The following is an 18,122-nucleotide window of genomic DNA, read 5'->3' on the forward strand; positions in this document are numbered from 1 at the left end:
AATGTCTTTTGTCATGAATAATTGCCACCATGGTGTTATTATTTCCTTCAGTAATCATCATCATTGGTAGCTGCCACAACTGACTCATAACCTTCAACAAACTTTATACCAATGAAATATTGTCTCGTCACTTAAAAATTCTTCTTTGTAAGCATTCTTCAACTCTTGCACAGTTGCTAGGGCCAATAAACGGCATCCAACATAATATCAAATTGCACAACATTGCTCCGTTTTTATACCCACACTTACAACATAAAAAAACTGAGTGTACGCATGTTCTTCACAATGCTGCTGAGTGTAGACTAGTGGATAAACATGGCTGGCATGTTGCTATAGTTATAAAATTGGTTGTACTACATGTCATACACTGTTGTCAGTTTGCATTGTCAGGTTCTTCAGAAATGTGGGTGCTGACAATATTTTGAAAAGACTATATAGGAACATTTTTTCATATATAAACATCGTTACTACTATAACATATATAAACATTGTTGCTATTAGCATATATAAACATAGTTTACAATAAATTTCTATAAATAAAGCAAAAATAAAATAAAAACACAGTAACTACAAATGATAGCCAACATCTGAATATTCAGCTCACTTCTAGCTGTTATGACAAGTAGCAAAATTATAAAACTGAAAATCCAACACGCGACAAAGGAACTAAATGTAAGCCAGCTTTCAAGTAAGCCTGTTTGTACCAAAATCAAGACAACTGAAAAAGAGTTAATAATCGAAATATAAAATTTATAACTATTTAATAATTGTTTTCTGATAGTGCCATTTGAAAATAAAACTAGTAACAGTTGTTAACAAACAGTTGTCAGGGTTAATAAAAATATAGAGCTTATAATAACTTATGATTATTTTGTTACAGGTTACTGAAGAAAAAAACTAGATAATTAAAAAAGTTCTGCTAAACTTTAAGCAGATTGCCATTACCTAAGTAAATATTAACAATGCAAATTGGAAATAACGCTAGAACTAAATTATTCACTCAAAGTTCAAATATGGTCATTAAGTTGAGAGAAAAGATTGACTTCTGGTTTGTCTTTCAAACATTTAGAAGGTAAGTTACCTTCTAAATTATTATTGACATTATCCTAAAGTTGAGTAATGCGTGACTATCAACTTAAATGGTTATGCTCAAACATTGATCATAACTTACTTCACTTTTCCACAAAATTGCCATTCAGTTCTAAGCACTTTTTTCGTAATGCTGCACCAGTTTCTTTAACCCCTCTGCATAGAAGTTCGCCGTCTGGGAATTGAACCAATTGAAAATGGCAGTCTTGAGTTCCCCATCTTTTTCAAACTGTTGTCCACCAAATCACTTCTTCAAATGCAAGAAGATGAAGTAGTCGCTAAGTGCAAGGTAGGGACTTTATAGAGGGTGGTCAAAAAGTTCTCAATAAAAATCTTGAATCTTCTTCTTGGTTAAGGCAGTGGTGTAAGTATGCCTGTTGTCATGAAGGAGGATTACACTGGACAATAGTTTCCCACGTCGTCAATTTCGGATCGCATGTCTCATTTTGGTGAGAGTTTTGCAGTATACGTCAGCTGTAATTGTTGATCCATGTTCCACGAAATCAACCAAAATGATGACCTTTTAGTCCCAAAAAATGGTAGCCAACATTTTTCTACTCAAGTCCGGAGATTGCTTAAACTTTTTCAGATTTGGGGAACTTGAATGGCGCCACTGCATTGACTGTTGTTTCAATTCTGCTTTAGTGTAAGATATCCACATCTCGTCACCTGGAACAATGTGGGAAAGCAAATCATCTCCATCTTGTCAATAGCAGTCCAAAAACGCTCGTCCACTGCACACATTCTTTGCTCTTTGTGTTGGTCGGTGAGTATTTTCGGTACCCACCTGGCACACAATTTGTGATAATATTCAAGCTTCTCTGTAACAATCATATAGATAGAGGTGCATCCAACAAGCGGAAATTCATCAGCCAGAGCACTAATCATCAATCGCCGATCACATCGCAATTTTCAGTTCACTTGGTCCAACGATTTCATAGGTCTGAATACTGGCCCTGCCACTCCACTCTTTGTCATGCACATTTGTGGTCATTTTTAAAGTTTTAACACCATTGTCTAACCTCTCCTTCAGTCATTACTGTAGGTCCATACACTAGGCACAAATCCTGATGAATTTCAGCAGCTGAAGATCCTTTTGTACACAAAAATCAAATCGCAGCGTGCCACTTCACAACTGATGGGAGAAACGATTGCCGTGAACATTGCAATCTGCAAACACCGGCAGGCAAACGACTACAAATTCAAAACAACTGCAGTGGCTTCGTAAATAGTCAATAGATGGCCCTGCATGTATGAAATTGTGTTCAGAACCGCTAATATTTAAATATAAGGAGACGGCCATCACTTTATGCACATGCCTCGTAAATTATTACATAATAAAAACGGAACAATCAATATCAAGAAAAAACAAGGCTAGATCTTCATTTTCTGAAGTTTTGGTCACAACATAACTATTCAGCAACACAAAGATTACAAATAGAAGAATTAATGGGATAACGAGATCAATAATTCAAAACTCCATTTTTAACTGTAAGTTAAAAATGTACTTCATTAAAACATTTTAGCAAATATGACTAGAAGTTCAGCGTAAGATTTTTCTAAAAACAAACTACAATCCAATAAAGCATTTAATTAAATTACGTCTGCCCAAATCTAAACCAGAATGATAGTGAACACAGCTTCTGGCAAACAAAAAAGAAAAACAATGCAGCAGAAAAACTAAACTATTATCCCATTTATCTATATACTGTCAAACTACAAAATTATTATATCAAATATATATATATCCATGATGGACTCAGGAGTTGTCTAAATTTTATCCATCAAACTTTGTTTAATTTTCACTAAGTACTGACTGCTAAGAATACACAAAAAAAACTTACCTACACTGTTTGAAGTGGCTGAAGTAAAATAAATTTTATGTTCAACATTTTCCAGACCAGGAAAACAATTCCAATCGGTTACAGATATCCACTGAATTTCATCAGAAACACCAGATGGAAGTTTCCCAACAATTAAACTAGATGGAAATCTAAGATTTGATCGTGAGCATAATACAATATTGTCAACAACATCTAACACTATTAAACTATCCTCTTCCTCATCGGCTTGTAATAAAGTGATCTTTTTATTATCTACAAAATAAAATTCAGTAATGAATTAAATATTAAAAAAAAAAACTTAATTTCCTAACAAAATAAATATGTAAAGGTTGTGCCAAAAAATCCACATATGCATAAGAGATACTGAATTTTGAAGCACAATCAAAGGTTAAGGTTTGGAAATAATACTGACCTGGAAAAAGGTTTGCCTGTTACTTATAATAGCCTCACGATTGACACTAGCTATGATATTTGGTCAAAGATTTCTCATTAGCTAGGAGAATAAGATCATGTCACAGATCACGTGCACAAATACCAGACATGAACTATATATAACAAACACATAAAATACATATAGAACGAGTACAGAATACATATATTTCATTCTGATACTAAACATCATGCCAATATCAATACTCAAATGAAATTATCAATTTAAAAAAAAAATGTACATATAAACAAAAAAAATCATTTACAAATAATATTAAGCAAAAAAATAACTATGCACTAAACCATCCATGGTATGCACACATGATTGTGTTTGCAGAATGTCATCTACAGATCTACACCATAGTGTATAAATGTCACCAGTTGTTTGTACTGAGAGAATAAGAGAGGATCAGTACTCATTCTACTGTAGTATTGTTTATGTTAATTAGTTAACAAAAATAAACAATTCTAATTCTATGTAAAAATAAATCTATAGCATTAAACAATTGATTGTTTTTTGTATATTTTTATAATTTTTAATTACAATTTCAGCTGTAATGTATAATATTGTAAATATGCCAAAATGAAATTGTTTATGAGAATCAATAAATAAGCAACAAGTACCTTGTCATTTATTCTGAGCGAGTTGATGTTATAATCAATTTCATACAATATGTTAAATTTAATGATCATTCATAAAAATAAATTTTGCAAAAAAAGAAATCAATACCAATTAAAAAAAAAAAAATGTTTAAGCTCTGATGAATTAATGTCACAGTTCATACTTAACTACGTATGTAGTCTTCCCTAAGTTCATTTTCCTCTAACTTACATTCCATGGAGGTTGATTTTAATAAATCATTCAATAATCTGCAGCATATAAGACCTATGTATCCAAGTCCATTTAGTGTAATTGTTAGAAGCCCATCACTCTTATAGCTAGATGATCTCTGCAAATCTTAAACTCTGGGATTTATAATTTTCTAATAATTTTGTAACATATAAAAAAAGGAGAAGGATTTTTATTACCTGTATTAACAATGCAAGATGTAATGCTTACAGGTCCTGGTGTACTGAAAACTATGTGAGTATTATCTGATGACCAACAACGTTTAGGTAACTTGTGAATATATAACCCACGGAAACGGAAAGCATTAACATCATCCAATTTTTCTTTTATAATATCAATAACAGTCTCTATCTGAAATTATAAAATTAAATTTTCTTCTACTGTATTTTTTTTTATATATATATATATATATATATACCTAATTTTACAATTAAACAACTTCAAATTTTACTATACTTTACAAATTCTAATATTTTTTATTGGCTGTCATTTTCCAGACAACTACTCACCACTATCCACTTTATGAGAGCATCTACAATCTGTTATAAGCAGAGTTCCTAATTTAAAAAAAAAAAAACTATTCTGAATCAGCCAAAGCCAAATACAACAGATACAATTCTTTAATTTTAAGCATGACCACTACTTTCAATAATTTGCATTAACAAAATTTATATTAATGAAAAACATAAACTCTTGAAATAACATGCCGATATATTTAATACTAAATACTTCTTAATAATAATATACTTGAAGACAGATTCAAATTGTTTCAGTGAAATTTTGTTTTAAATCAGGGAAGATGTATTATTTTTATTTTACCAGGTTCTTATTTTTATTCATCAACTTTATTACGAGAATTTTTGTCCTTAATAAAACAGTTTACTGAACATCCCTATGTAAAATTAAACCCCGTTTACAGTATACAGAAAGTTAGCAATCATCAAAGCTCACGACTGGGCTGCAGTTGAGCAACTTCCTACTGTATTATCAAAAAGAAGGAAGCTGAGCTCAGAGAGTGGGGTGCAGACTAATATGGAATAATAGAGAGGACTGATGAGTCATGATGACTGTTTACTTGTCAAAAGACCTCTAACATCGAGGTGAAGAAACTGATCGAAGAGTTAGGGGGAGAGGGATAGCCCTCTGTGGAGTTGCTGTTCGTCTGTGCTTGCATAGATGGGTGGCAACGATGAAGCACGGGGACTTCTGAACCCCTGAATTCAAAGGCATCTTTCGGGGCTTTGAATTCAGGGGTTCATCTGAAAGGTGGTTTTCAGATGGCTGGGAATCAGTTGCAAATGATCCACACTCTGGAAGACCGTTAACGTCAAAAAGTGACGACAGTGTTCAGCGAATCAGAGACGTGATACAATGACAGGCAATTAACTGTCAGAAGACTGCATAACAATTAAATTTGAACCACATCACACTCCATCAATTTTGACATACAAATTGGTCATGAAAAAAGTTTGTGAAAAATTGGTCCCAAAAAACTTCACTGTTGAACAGAAAAACAACAGGGTGGAAGTGTGCCGCGATCTTCTAGGGTGAATTAAAACTGATCCTGATTTTCTAGAAAATGTTATTAATGGTGATGAATCTTGGATATTTGAGTGCAACCCAGAAACAAAATGACAGAGCAAGGAGTGGCACACTTCAAACTCATCAGGTTCCAAAAAAGAAAAAAATGAGCAAATCAAAACCATGCTACTTTGTTTTTTTGATAGTAATGGCATTGTCCATAAGGAGTTTCTGCCTACAGGACAGACTGTAAATCAATATGTTTACCAAGAAATTCTTGAAAGCTGTGAAAAGAGTTGCCCGCGTGAGACCAGCCATCATCAAAGACAACTGGATGCTGCATCATGACAATGCACCTTATCATGCTGCACTCTCAATTAAAGAGTTTTTGGCAAACAAAACCATTCCTGCAGTTCCTCAACCACCTTATTCAACTGACTTGAGTCCCTGCAACTTTTTCCTGTTCCCAACTTTAAAAAAACACCTCAAAGGACACCATTTTGGAACAGTAGAAAACATTTTTAAAAATGTAACCGACCCCATCTGAAGGATATTCCAGTTTCCGAGTTTCAACACTGCTATGAAAAGTGGGAAAACCATTTGAAGCATTGCATGGCTTCCCAAGGGAACTATTTCGAAGGTGATAGTGTCCATGTATAATTGAATTGTAAATTAAATGTTTTTCTGAACCAGTCTCAATACTTTATTTACAGACCTTGTATATACTTTTCCTATTCTTAATTCTTCAAAATGCATCTTATAAAAGAATTAATAAAGTGAAAATGAAAAATTAATATCTGAAATGACTTTCTTAAAATATTTTTTTCTATAATTTCAAATGGGTACTTCTGACAAGTTTACTTTTTCATGTTTTTTACTTCATTTTGCACTGAGGATGGACTTTAATGAAATAATTTTCTTTTTCATTTGCAGAATTATTTTATTATATTTTCGACAGAACTCATCATGATTAACTCGACAGGATGCATTTTAGGAAAAAATTTAAAATAGCAATTTTAGATAAAAAATTAAATCCTTTTTCTTAGAAAAACCTTTTTTGAATGTTTTAGATAATGTTTATAGTAACACACAAGAGATGATAATTTGTAGAAACACCGGTCATCACTTTGACTGCTATCACATAAAAAATAATTTGGTAAGTTCAGATCATAGCAGATCTTACTAATAAAAGTTTTAGAAAATCCTGCTACTTTCTACAGTGATTGTTAAATTTAAAGTCAATATTTTATAAATAATCATCCACCAGGAATTGTGCACACAAAATACAATGATATTTTGTATTCGAGGCAAAGAGGAAACTCTTTTGATATCTCTTGCTTTTACTCGTGTGTAATGATTTTATAGATTACTTGTATTCAGTGATTTTCATTTACTTCAAAACTTCTTTTTTATCCTATGCCTTGATTGTCTTGGGCCATTTCGGTCAAGCGACATCTAGCAGCAGCCACATACACTTCACCCTCACCGTTTGCTAGGGTTCTAGGGATCCTTGGTGTAATCATAATAAAATTTTCTCTAGTACCAATGGCAATTCTTTGATTTTCTCTAACAGAGTCTATTTTATTCATGAATGTGACCTGGGTTTTAAGTTTTGTGGTGCAGGTTACAGTTCTTCCAGTAAATGTCCAGTAATTCAGGATAGGTCAATAGATGCAGGGATGTCATAGACCTTTGTCGACACAGTAGGCATGTTGCTGATTCAGTGACTCCAATACAGTGGAGGTGGCTCTGGAAGTAGTCATGCCCCATCTTCATTCAAAACTGTACAACAGACTCACCCCTTGGAAGATCTACTGGCACTCGTCCCTTTTCATCAAGTAAAGATGCCCATTGCTTCTCCTTTAACACTAGCTGCCATTTCTGCTCCAACTCTCCCGATTGATGATTAATTTTTTTGCCATCACAAAAGGTACTGGCTTATCAGGCTGTTCATTTCTGGCACCTTCTTTAGCTAATTGATCAGCTTTTTCATTGCCCAACAACCCATACTGTGCTGGTACCACTGTAAAACGACGTGTATGCCTTCTAAAATCAACTCCTCAATCAGTTTCTGTCACATATTAAGTTGATTTGTAGAAGAACAGGAAGCATCAGAAATGGCAATTACGGCAGTTTGCAAACCAGTCAGGATAACAACTTTCTGCGGTTTGATCTTTTTAATGGATTCCAAGGTGAGAATTCACCGTCTAGCTTCCCCACAAGCTCTGATAACTGGAAAGCTTTTGCATAAACTCCAGTCCCATCTGTGAGCACATGTAACCATAGGGATGTAGGGTATCACTCTCTTATAGTTTCGAGCCCAAAATTCTTTAGCTCTACCCTTGGGCAGCTTTGCTTGTTTATTGGCTACAGGAGCTGTAAGTTGGCTTCTGCTGATTTTGTAGGGATCCTTGGTGTAATCATAATAAAATTTTCTCTAGTACCAATGGCAATTCTTTGATTTTCTCTAACAGAGTCTATTTTATTCATGAATGTGACCTGGGTTTTAAGTTTTGTGGTGCAGGTTACAGTTCTTCCAGTAACCAATAACCAAACGCTGCAGTTTCTTGCTCACTGTAAGTGCTGCAATCTCATTTTTTATTTTAATGGGTTCTATACACGTTTCCAACTGCATAGCCATAATTAAAGATGATTTTGGGGCACCTGTAATAACTTCCCTCAGCCCATTGCTGGAGCTTCTCTAGCGCTTTATTCAGGTAAGCTTCTAATGTCCCTATATCATAGCTTGTAGTCCAGATCACAAGGTCATCAGCATACAGAAGCACTTCAATTCCTGGTATGGACTCAAGAATCTGTATAAGGTCATTATACAGAATAGAGTAGGGCTGAGGACCGAACCTTACAGAAGGCCTTGTTTTATCTGCCTGAATTTGGATATTCTTTGTCTATAGCCGTCATGAGAAAGTTTTTGGCCTAAGTAAAATTAAATAGTTTGAAACAATATGCCCAGCACACCCTTTTTTAACAGCTTTTTGAGAAGTCTCCTCCAAACCCTATCAAAGGCAGTTTTTAAGTCCACAAAAACAGCAGGCAAACTTTGTTTGCGATGATATCAATCTTTAATGACTTGTGTAAGCTGTATTACTTGTTCTATGATACTTCAATATCATCTAAATCCTGCTTTTTTGTGTGAGATAAGCCTATTCTTTTCCAGATAAGTTTGTAATCTCCTCAGTACCATCCGTTCAAGCGACTTGCAAGACACTGTAAATGCTATAAGTTGAAAATTGTTCACGCAATCAGCAGGTTTCCCTTTCTTCAGAATAGGTAGGGATAACCTAGGCTTTATTTCAGAACTGAACTTTTATTAATATTATTTTAGAGTATACAAAGTTTTCCCAAGACTTGAAAAACCTATTCTACTGGAGAAAATAATAGAAAACATTCATATAAAAACATATGTCCTAAAATTCTTCATTTTCGAGCTACAGCTAGTGGAAAATTTTGCTTGGATTTCAGATCTTAAAATTATTAACAGAAATTTTAGAACAGATTAAGTGATTAAAAATTAACAGAAAATAAAACGGACTAACAAATATTTTGAAAATGCTACAAGAAGCTTACGATAAAGAATATAAGAATTGTAAATATATTATTGATAACAGCATTTCAAATCAAACACATCAGTTATTCAAATGATGTTAAATCGTCAAGAAAGGTGATGCGAGTAGTCATTTTTCATGGAATAGTTCACTTATTGCAAGTATGACCTGTGCGGTCACAAAATCAATAAAGGATTTTTATTCAGAAGTAATGCTGCAGTATTTTGGAGAAGCAATGAGAAACATGCCACCTGAAATGTGGGAAAACAAAGCACGAATGTTGCATCATGACAAAGCAACTTTTTTTAGCTTTTACTGACTGCTGTACCCCATCACCATCTATTTTCCCAATATTGTATCTGTCGACTCTTGTTTTCAAAGATAAAAGCCATCCTGAAATGGTAGTTTCCATAAGGTGAACTCTAGAATATATTTCAATAGTTAAAAATGCAGGGAAATATATATATTAACAGTAGAGGATACTTCTTTGAAAAGAATAAATCTGATGGTAGCATAAGTAAATAAAATAATTTTGAAAAACTTGTGTTTCTTTTAAAATAAACCATCATATTCAAACAATTTAAATTGTTTGATAAAATTCATACACTAAAAGCAGTTGTTACTTTATGAAGTGCATAAAATTTACTTTTAATTAACATTTATGTTAGAATATGTTTCAAATGCTTTTTTATTACAATTATCAGTTTAGCAACAAGCAAATTTTTGTTGTCGGTTCCAAAGCTTATATACATTATATAAATGAGAAACTCCAAACCAAAACTGGCTGTTTTGAATAATAAATATTAACTAAAGTTTTTTAAGTCACCAATTGCAAAATTAAAACAATTTTTTTCTTACCGATCACCTAATTAAAGAGAATAACTTCAACATAATCTACACACAATGTTGAATTTGTTTAATATAAGGCAAACTAAAAAATGGAAATTTAAGATTTGCAAACAATGAGCGTTTTAGAAAGATTAGATGTTATATTTAAATTTTCCAAATTATTTTGTAAAGAAACTGAAAATTTTAAACAAATTTATAGATAAATAGCCGACTAATACAAATATTCTTTTGAACTATTCAAAATACTTTAAACGTTTCTGAAGCAAAACTAAAGTATTTTCCAAAAAATATAATTATACTATTGAAATAAAACCTACCTCGCCAGAAGACCAGCAATACTTTACTAAACGATGTGTAGCATGATGCGTACCACTAGCCAATCTTTCTAACCAGATAACTTTTTTTCCATCAGGTGAAAATCGAGGTGAACTAACAGAAAGACCTTTCTTCGACAAAATCTCTATAAACAAAATAACAATATTAATTAAAATAAAACAAGTCTGGTGGTCCCAGTTAATGCTATGTCTAAAGGGGAGACATGCTAAAACCTAATAAATATACCCATAGAATATAGTGAATAACCTTACCCGCCACATAAATTGCCTTTTTTCATTTTATAATGAATGTAGGCTATTTTTTATACCGATAAAATTCTATAAACGCCTAGAAAATTTATTTACACTTGAAATGGCTTTACAATTAAAAACAATAACAGAATACATATAAACTCTGAAATATATGAGATCAGATACTTCAAAAATATGTAATGTGAATACTCTTCAATAATAAACAGGGACAACAGGTACTACATATAACAGTTTCAGTAATAAAAATAAGTATACATCAATCACTAAAAACATCTAAAATTACAACAACAAAAAAATGTATAAACCTACTAAACAACCTTTTTCTTGTTTTTTTTTTTAAATTTGCAAAAAAGGAAAGATTTTCTTCCAGTAGACTAAAATTTTTAATCTCAAGTAAACAATATTTGGTACTTTTCAAGATGCCCACAAAAGAAAGACGATCTGTAGTTAGTCAGTTAGATGGTGCCACTGAAAGGAGAAAATAAATTAAAATTATAATCTAACTTTATATATTTTTAGTTACTTATATAAATTTATTATATAAAGTTAGATTATAATTTTAATTTATTTATTTTCTACTTTCAGTGGTGCCATCTAACAACTAACTGACTAACTAACTAACTAACTACAGACTAGTTAGATGCCCGCAGAAATGTCTGCGGGCATTAACTTGATTCACGAGCTGTAATGCTAACTGAAGGAATGTTAGTTCTTCTTTTCATCCCCATCATCAATGATAACTTTATTCTTATTTTTTTGAATCATATATTATTTTTTCATACATCATTATTTGACATACCGTTTCATAATTACTGACATTCAATTACTGCACCAAAATGTATTACATATGGTTTACGAGAGTATCTTTCAATATATTAAAATTATGAACTGAACTAACAGAACAGAAATTGATGACAATTTTTTTAACAAATTTTATACCGAGAAAAATTAAATTTCTATTACAATTCTTTAATTTATTTTTCCAGAGAAAAAAAAATTAATTAAAGAAATAGATGCAATTTAAACATAGTTGGTACTTACGTATTAACGCCACCGCAGCTACAGCTTTATTTAAAAACAAAGTCGATCAGATTTCAGTGGAAAATCTTGGGCCGATATAGAGTTTAACATAGATTCAAAACAGTCTCTTTATTAATTTTAATAAACGGTTATTTATATTTATTTAATTTAACCAAACTTAACCTACACTCGCTTCGCTCGCTAACCTTGACTAATTAACAGGAATGTTTTGATTATTTAAATAATAAATAATTGCAATAAATACTAAATTTATTAAATAAATACTCAAAAAATTACAGTGTTAATTAGTCAAGGTTAGCGAGCGTAGGTTAAGTTTGGTTAAATTATATTTATAAAATAAATAAATATAAATAACAATTTATTAAAATTAATAAAAAGACTGTTCATTTTCTACCGAAATCCGATTGACTACTTTGTTTTTAAATAAAGCTGTAGCTGCGGTGGTGTTAATACGTAAGTACCCCGTAGTCCACAATACCATGTGATTCAAAAAGAACTTCACAAAAAAATTTATTTAGATAACTTACTGACTCGGCTGAGGTCTCATTTCATACCAAACACACCAAGTAATTCATTAGTACCTAATTCGGTCATCGGTGTTGTTAAAAATGAATACATTTACTGATATGGAATGTACTCCCTGTGAATTTTGGTTTCATGATTTGCAGTCGTAACTGCAGTTCAATGTCATTTTCGTAGAGAGTATTGGTAGGGAGCCTCCTAGTAGGTATACAATTTACTCTTGGCACCAAACCTTCATTGAAAGAGGATGTTCTGTTAAAAATACAAAATCAACAGGTAGCCCGCTCATACCTGAAGCTGCTGTGGAACAACTCAGAGAAACCTTTGCAAGTAGTCTGAAGCAATCAACTCAACATGTGTCATGTGAGACTGGCATCCCACAAACGACTGTTTGATGCATATTACATAAATTACTACAATTAAAGCCGTACAAACTAACTGGGGTTCAACACATTACAGACGATGACAAAGTTGCTCAGCTGTAGTTTTGTGTGGAAATGATGGATAAAATTTCAAAAAACTATACATTTATAGATAATATAATTTTTAGTAATAAGTCAACATTTCACATCAGTGGCAAGGTGAACACCCATAACTGCTGAATATGGGGTAGCAAAAACCCTTGTGAAACTTTGCAGCACATTCATGGTAGCCCTCAAGGTCAATATTTTTTGAGCCCTAAGCAAACAAAGACTGTATGGCCCATTCTTCTTCTACGAAGCAGCCGTAAATGGTATCATTTATCTGGACATGCTTCAAAATTTTCTACTTCCTTAGTCAGACAATGATGACCAACATGGACACCATTACTACCAGCAAGGCAAGGCACCACATAACTACTGCCTGAAGCCTGAAATTTTCTTGATACTTGATTCCCAGGTTGATGGATCAGTCGTGAAGGTCCAATTGCATGGCCACCTTGCTCCCCAGATTTGAACCCACTAGATTTTTTCTTGTGGGGTTTCATTAAAGATCAGGTTTATGTACCTACCACCTTTGCCTGCTGATCTTGTTGAGCTAAGACTTCAAATTAATGCCGCAGCTGCACAGATAATGCCCGACTTGCTGGCTAAGAAATTTAGCTAGAATTGCTACTTAATCAATCAACAGAAGGTTTGCCCCAAGAAAATGAGGCAATTTTTATTATATTGCCTAGGAATTAACATTCTTATAAATCTAGAAAAAAATATCAAGGTTATCTTCAATAGTTAGATAGAAATGAATTAATGTACTCCATTAAAACAAAAAGACAAATGCCCAGTTACTCTCAAGAAATTTTCTAAAATCTAAGTTTAAGATTAAGAGAGGCATCTATTAATAAAAGTTAATTAATTAAAGAGAGACAAGTTTAATTAAAGTGAGACAAGTATTAAACAAATATAATGTGATAGTATGTAACATTATTCCTATACAATAACAAAAGACTACTTATTGCTAAGTACAGTACAAAAATAAGATAAATCCATTAAACTGGATAAAGTGAATTTTATGTGCAACTCCACATCCACAATATGGCAATATGGCTCAAACCAAGGTGAATATATGGAAGAAATCAAATTGCATAATAAATATATTTCATGAATGGATAATGAAAAGATTGTATATAACATGTAGTATTGTTTGAGTAATACAGACTCCCAATTTTAAATGAGATAACTTTTCATTGTAATATGTGAAATACTTGTGGAAGGAGTTATGCACATAATCTTCACTTCTAACTCCTTCCACAAGTATTTCACATATTACAATGAAAAGTTATTGCACTTCTCTTTTTATTTTCGTTTAAGATTGATATTGTCCAACAGATGTGACAAGAAAGCACATGCTTTTTTTAACTATTTAAAACATGTATTACAGCCTGAAATTAAGGTTAATGACTAAAAATCAATAGCATTTGATAAATACCTAATACAGAATACATAAAGTTACCAAAAATCACAGAATATAACCTATTCTCTACTTTTACATTTTTATTTCAATAAGGATTTTTGTAGTTTACTACACAACATACTGCCCAATTTATCTACACAATATTAATCACCTATTAGTTAAAATATTTCTTCAAACAAACCTAACATTTTATGGAAACCAGAACTCTTTGCCAAATAAATATCTCTAGATTTCAATGAATGAAAAATGTCAGGTATGCATTCAAGCCATCAACAGATAGAATGAATGAGAAGTAATAAAATTGAAAATAAATGTATTAAGTAAATCAAAGAATTTTCAATATGTGTCTATTATGTGCTAAGCAAAATGGTTGTGTAATACCTGACAGACCCAAGTAACTTCTAAAAATAGTGTTACCTGTTCTTAAGAATAATAAGTTATTATCCAAGCTTACTGGGGAAAATGGGAGGTGAAATGGTTTATGGTTGGTTGCCTTTTACTATGCCAAATATATGCTTCTGCTCATCACCATTCCAAGCCCATGAGAATGGAGGTGATATTCACTTCTGACATGAACACCATCCCTCTCTTTAAAAAGAAAAGAAGACTTAACTGAACATCATTACTCTTAGAGAAAGTAGAAAGCTAGCTTAAAAATTTTAATATCAGGTGCTTTATATTCATCGATGGCCATAAACAAAGTAATACATGATATTAATGTAATCCTTTCTATCAACAAGTAACAAATTACATAGTGCCACTAGTCAGCAATTCTTTTTTTTTGTGGCCGAACAAATTATCATATAAAAACTCATACAAATTTGACAAGAAACTGAAAAACAAGCGATATAATTTCAAAGTAAATCTGAAATTTTTAAAATTATATAAAATAAATTTTGCTGTAGCAACTGCATACAGAAAAACAAAAAAACAATAAGGTATTGTCAAGGTACTCCACAAACTAAGGAATGAATAATAAAAAAAATGATAAAGAATATATATCATTTAAAATAAATGAGCAATAGTTTATATAAATTAATCACAAGTAATTAAAGTAGAAAGCATAAACACTCACCCAAAATAAAAAGTAACACAAAATATGTAAATAAAGGTCTAATTGTGAATTCAAGAATTTGGAAATTCTTTCAATTATGACCATTACAATCACACAAAATACTGTAAATTTTGAGAATCTGACTCTCTGATGCAATATCATATTAAAAAAATAAAAAAGTGATGTAGCATCAAGAAAGAAATACAAGGATACTCATTTCATGTGGAACCACTGGTGCATGAGTATCCATATACTATTATTTTTATTTAATACTCCATATATGGTGCATAAATAACCACATGACATGAGTATCCAAGTATTAACTTGTGCCTAAGGAAAATTGTTCTATAAATCATCTTTAATAGACATAAATATTCAAATGAAGATTTATTCCACACATTAGTATAATAATTATTTTTATAGTTCATTAATGTCTGGTTTATAGGAAAAAATCCTAAACTTACTGGATATACTTTTCTATTAAAAGTAAATATATATTAAAAACAAAACATACTAAAATTTCCATCTGAGGTTAAATGAAATATGTAACTAATTCGATTAGTACAAAACATAAGTCCAAGTCTGAAAGGTTCATTTTCCCAAGCAACACCAACAATTCCACCACCAGGACACCAGATTGCTTGACCAGGAGAATAATGATCAGGTATTCCTTCCAATATAGTAATCTTTTCTGTTTTTAAATCGTATACTGCTACAACAGGTTGATGTTTACCTACAAGTTGTTCACCCCAATCTTGTCTAAAAACATATTCATCACCCTGAAATTTATACAAGATTCTTTAGTATTTATTAAATTTAGATTCTATAACAAGAAAATAAAAAATTAAATAAAAATAACAGTTCTCTAATTCTCTACTTGAGGATTAATTTTTTAGGTCTAAAAACCCCTATGTGGCCATCTTTAATTACAATAATCATGTAATCACAGACTTGATACATTCACACACAATTACATATTTACAACTAATACTACAACAAAAACATATATATATATAATAACTGATTAATAAACAGGAGAAAAACAAAATTCAGGTAATGCATGTCCATACATGCATATAATTTAACAAAACCTTTCATAACCAAAAACTTATCATATATAACATTTTGGCCAGGAATAGAAATTTCTCATAGCAGAAATGGGCCTAAGGTAATTTGGATTAATAATTTATTTTTTCTCTAAGCATCAGTAGAATTTTGCTCAATTACAGTCACCAAGACTTGAATCCAGAACCTTCTAGACGAAAAGTGGATGTTTTCACTCGGTCACGGAGTGATAGCACACCAGTATTATAACACCAATGAGGAAGTGAAAATATGAAAATCCCTGTTGTATTATATAAATGAAGGCTGACTACAAAATAATGAAAAATATACATGTCTTATTTATTTATATAGCAAATAAATGTTCAGAGACAAGTCCAAGTAGAAGCCCAAGCTTAAAGTTTTGAGTGTAAAGAGCAGAAGACTGCAGAATAAATATTTCAGATTCATACACCATTAATAACTACATAAGGTCTGTTCAATAAGTATCTGACCATATTTATTTTCTTCAAAAATATTTGAATTAGAAGTAAAAATTTTGAAGTATACAGCACTAACACAGTGTACTTTTTATATCCTAATACCTAGTGTACGTTTTTTAGCAACTTTATAGACAGCATCAGTTATCATCCAGTAGCCATTGTATTATGTGTTAACAGGTGCTTTCAACATTTTTATTCTGTCCATAATAATGGAGAATGTTGAACAATGTTACTGCATTAAGTTCTGCCAAATATTGGTGATAACCAAAGCAAAATAATTTGTTAGACTAAGAAGGCTTTCAAAAATGAAGTATTTATATAAATTAAAGAGTGGTATAACCAATTTTAAAATTCAGTCAATTTTCAAATTGAGTAGCATTTTTTTATAGGTTACTAACAAGCTGATATCCAAAAATCATTAACAAAGGGTGCAGTTTGACAATGGAAAATCATTTGAAAAATTGCAATGATATTGATTAGTGATGTCTGTCCAAACACATAGCTTTAACAGATGACTTGGGCATGGACACAGTACCAAAAAAAATGTGTGCCAAAACTGTTTTTGCACAAATAGAAGAATATTCTATGAATAAGATGCACAGAGTGTGATTCAAATCTCCTTGAAAGTAAAAATTTAGACTGGAACTAAGCAAATACCTTTTTTATTCCATCTCCTGACCCAGCATCATCTTTATTATTCTGTGGTTTTTGTTTATAAAATGGTTCTGTTTTTGGCACTTTCTTCTCAGCAATGTACAATAATTTATTTTCACATGGTGACCACTCAAAACAACTGAATTCACCTGATTAAAAAAATAAAATCAGATTACGGAAAGGTGTTAATACTAAAATATATGAAATACCACTAGAGACACATTCTGCTTTTAAGAAGTATTTGATCCAATCATTTTCTCAGAAACCAACAAGTTTTTCTCAGCACTATATATTACTTTTCAGTAATAAAATTGTTATTAACCTCCACGGGTTAATTAATAGTTGCTAGGCAGAATGCGTTATTTTATGTTCCATAAATACATATGTTAAGTTTTTTTTTTGTTATTTTGTGTATTCAAGTTGTGACAAAATTAGCTGCCTAATATTTACATATTTATAATCTTTTTTTCCAATAAGTATGTTTATTATACATATAAACATACAAATCAGTTAAATATTCATGTAAATATACATATCAGTTTATTATATCACTCCTTAAAAAAAAAATCAACTTATATCAATAAACCAGATTTCATATCCTAAGTTAAAAAATTAATAATTACAACATTTTTTATTTATAACAATGATAATGCATTGCCTAACAATACATTAATATCTAACTGAC

General features: G+C 31.5%; 1 protein-coding gene across 4 annotated transcripts in view; it reads right to left on the reverse strand.

The window, feature by feature from the left end:
* The window catches only part of LOC142323934 (acylamino-acid-releasing enzyme-like), a 61,552-nt gene that overhangs the window by 19,540 nt on the left and 23,890 nt on the right, over positions 1-18,122 (reverse strand). For all 4 annotated transcript variants that reach the window (XM_075364314.1, XM_075364313.1, XM_075364317.1 and 1 more), the window contains exons 4-8: positions 17,441-17,586; positions 15,754-16,018; positions 10,463-10,605; positions 4,392-4,563; positions 2,934-3,185 (exon numbers count right to left, since the gene is read on the reverse strand). In XM_075364314.1, coding sequence (XP_075220429.1) covers positions 2,934-3,185; positions 4,392-4,563; positions 10,463-10,605; positions 15,754-16,018; positions 17,441-17,586 — 978 coding nt within the window. The remainder of the gene's footprint in view (positions 1-2,933; positions 3,186-4,391; positions 4,564-10,462; positions 10,606-15,753; positions 16,019-17,440; positions 17,587-18,122) is intronic.

This window comes from Lycorma delicatula, chromosome 4 (genome assembly GCF_047948215.1).
Source record: "Lycorma delicatula isolate Av1 chromosome 4, ASM4794821v1, whole genome shotgun sequence".
Classification (NCBI taxonomy): domain Eukaryota; kingdom Metazoa; phylum Arthropoda; class Insecta; order Hemiptera; family Fulgoridae; genus Lycorma; species Lycorma delicatula.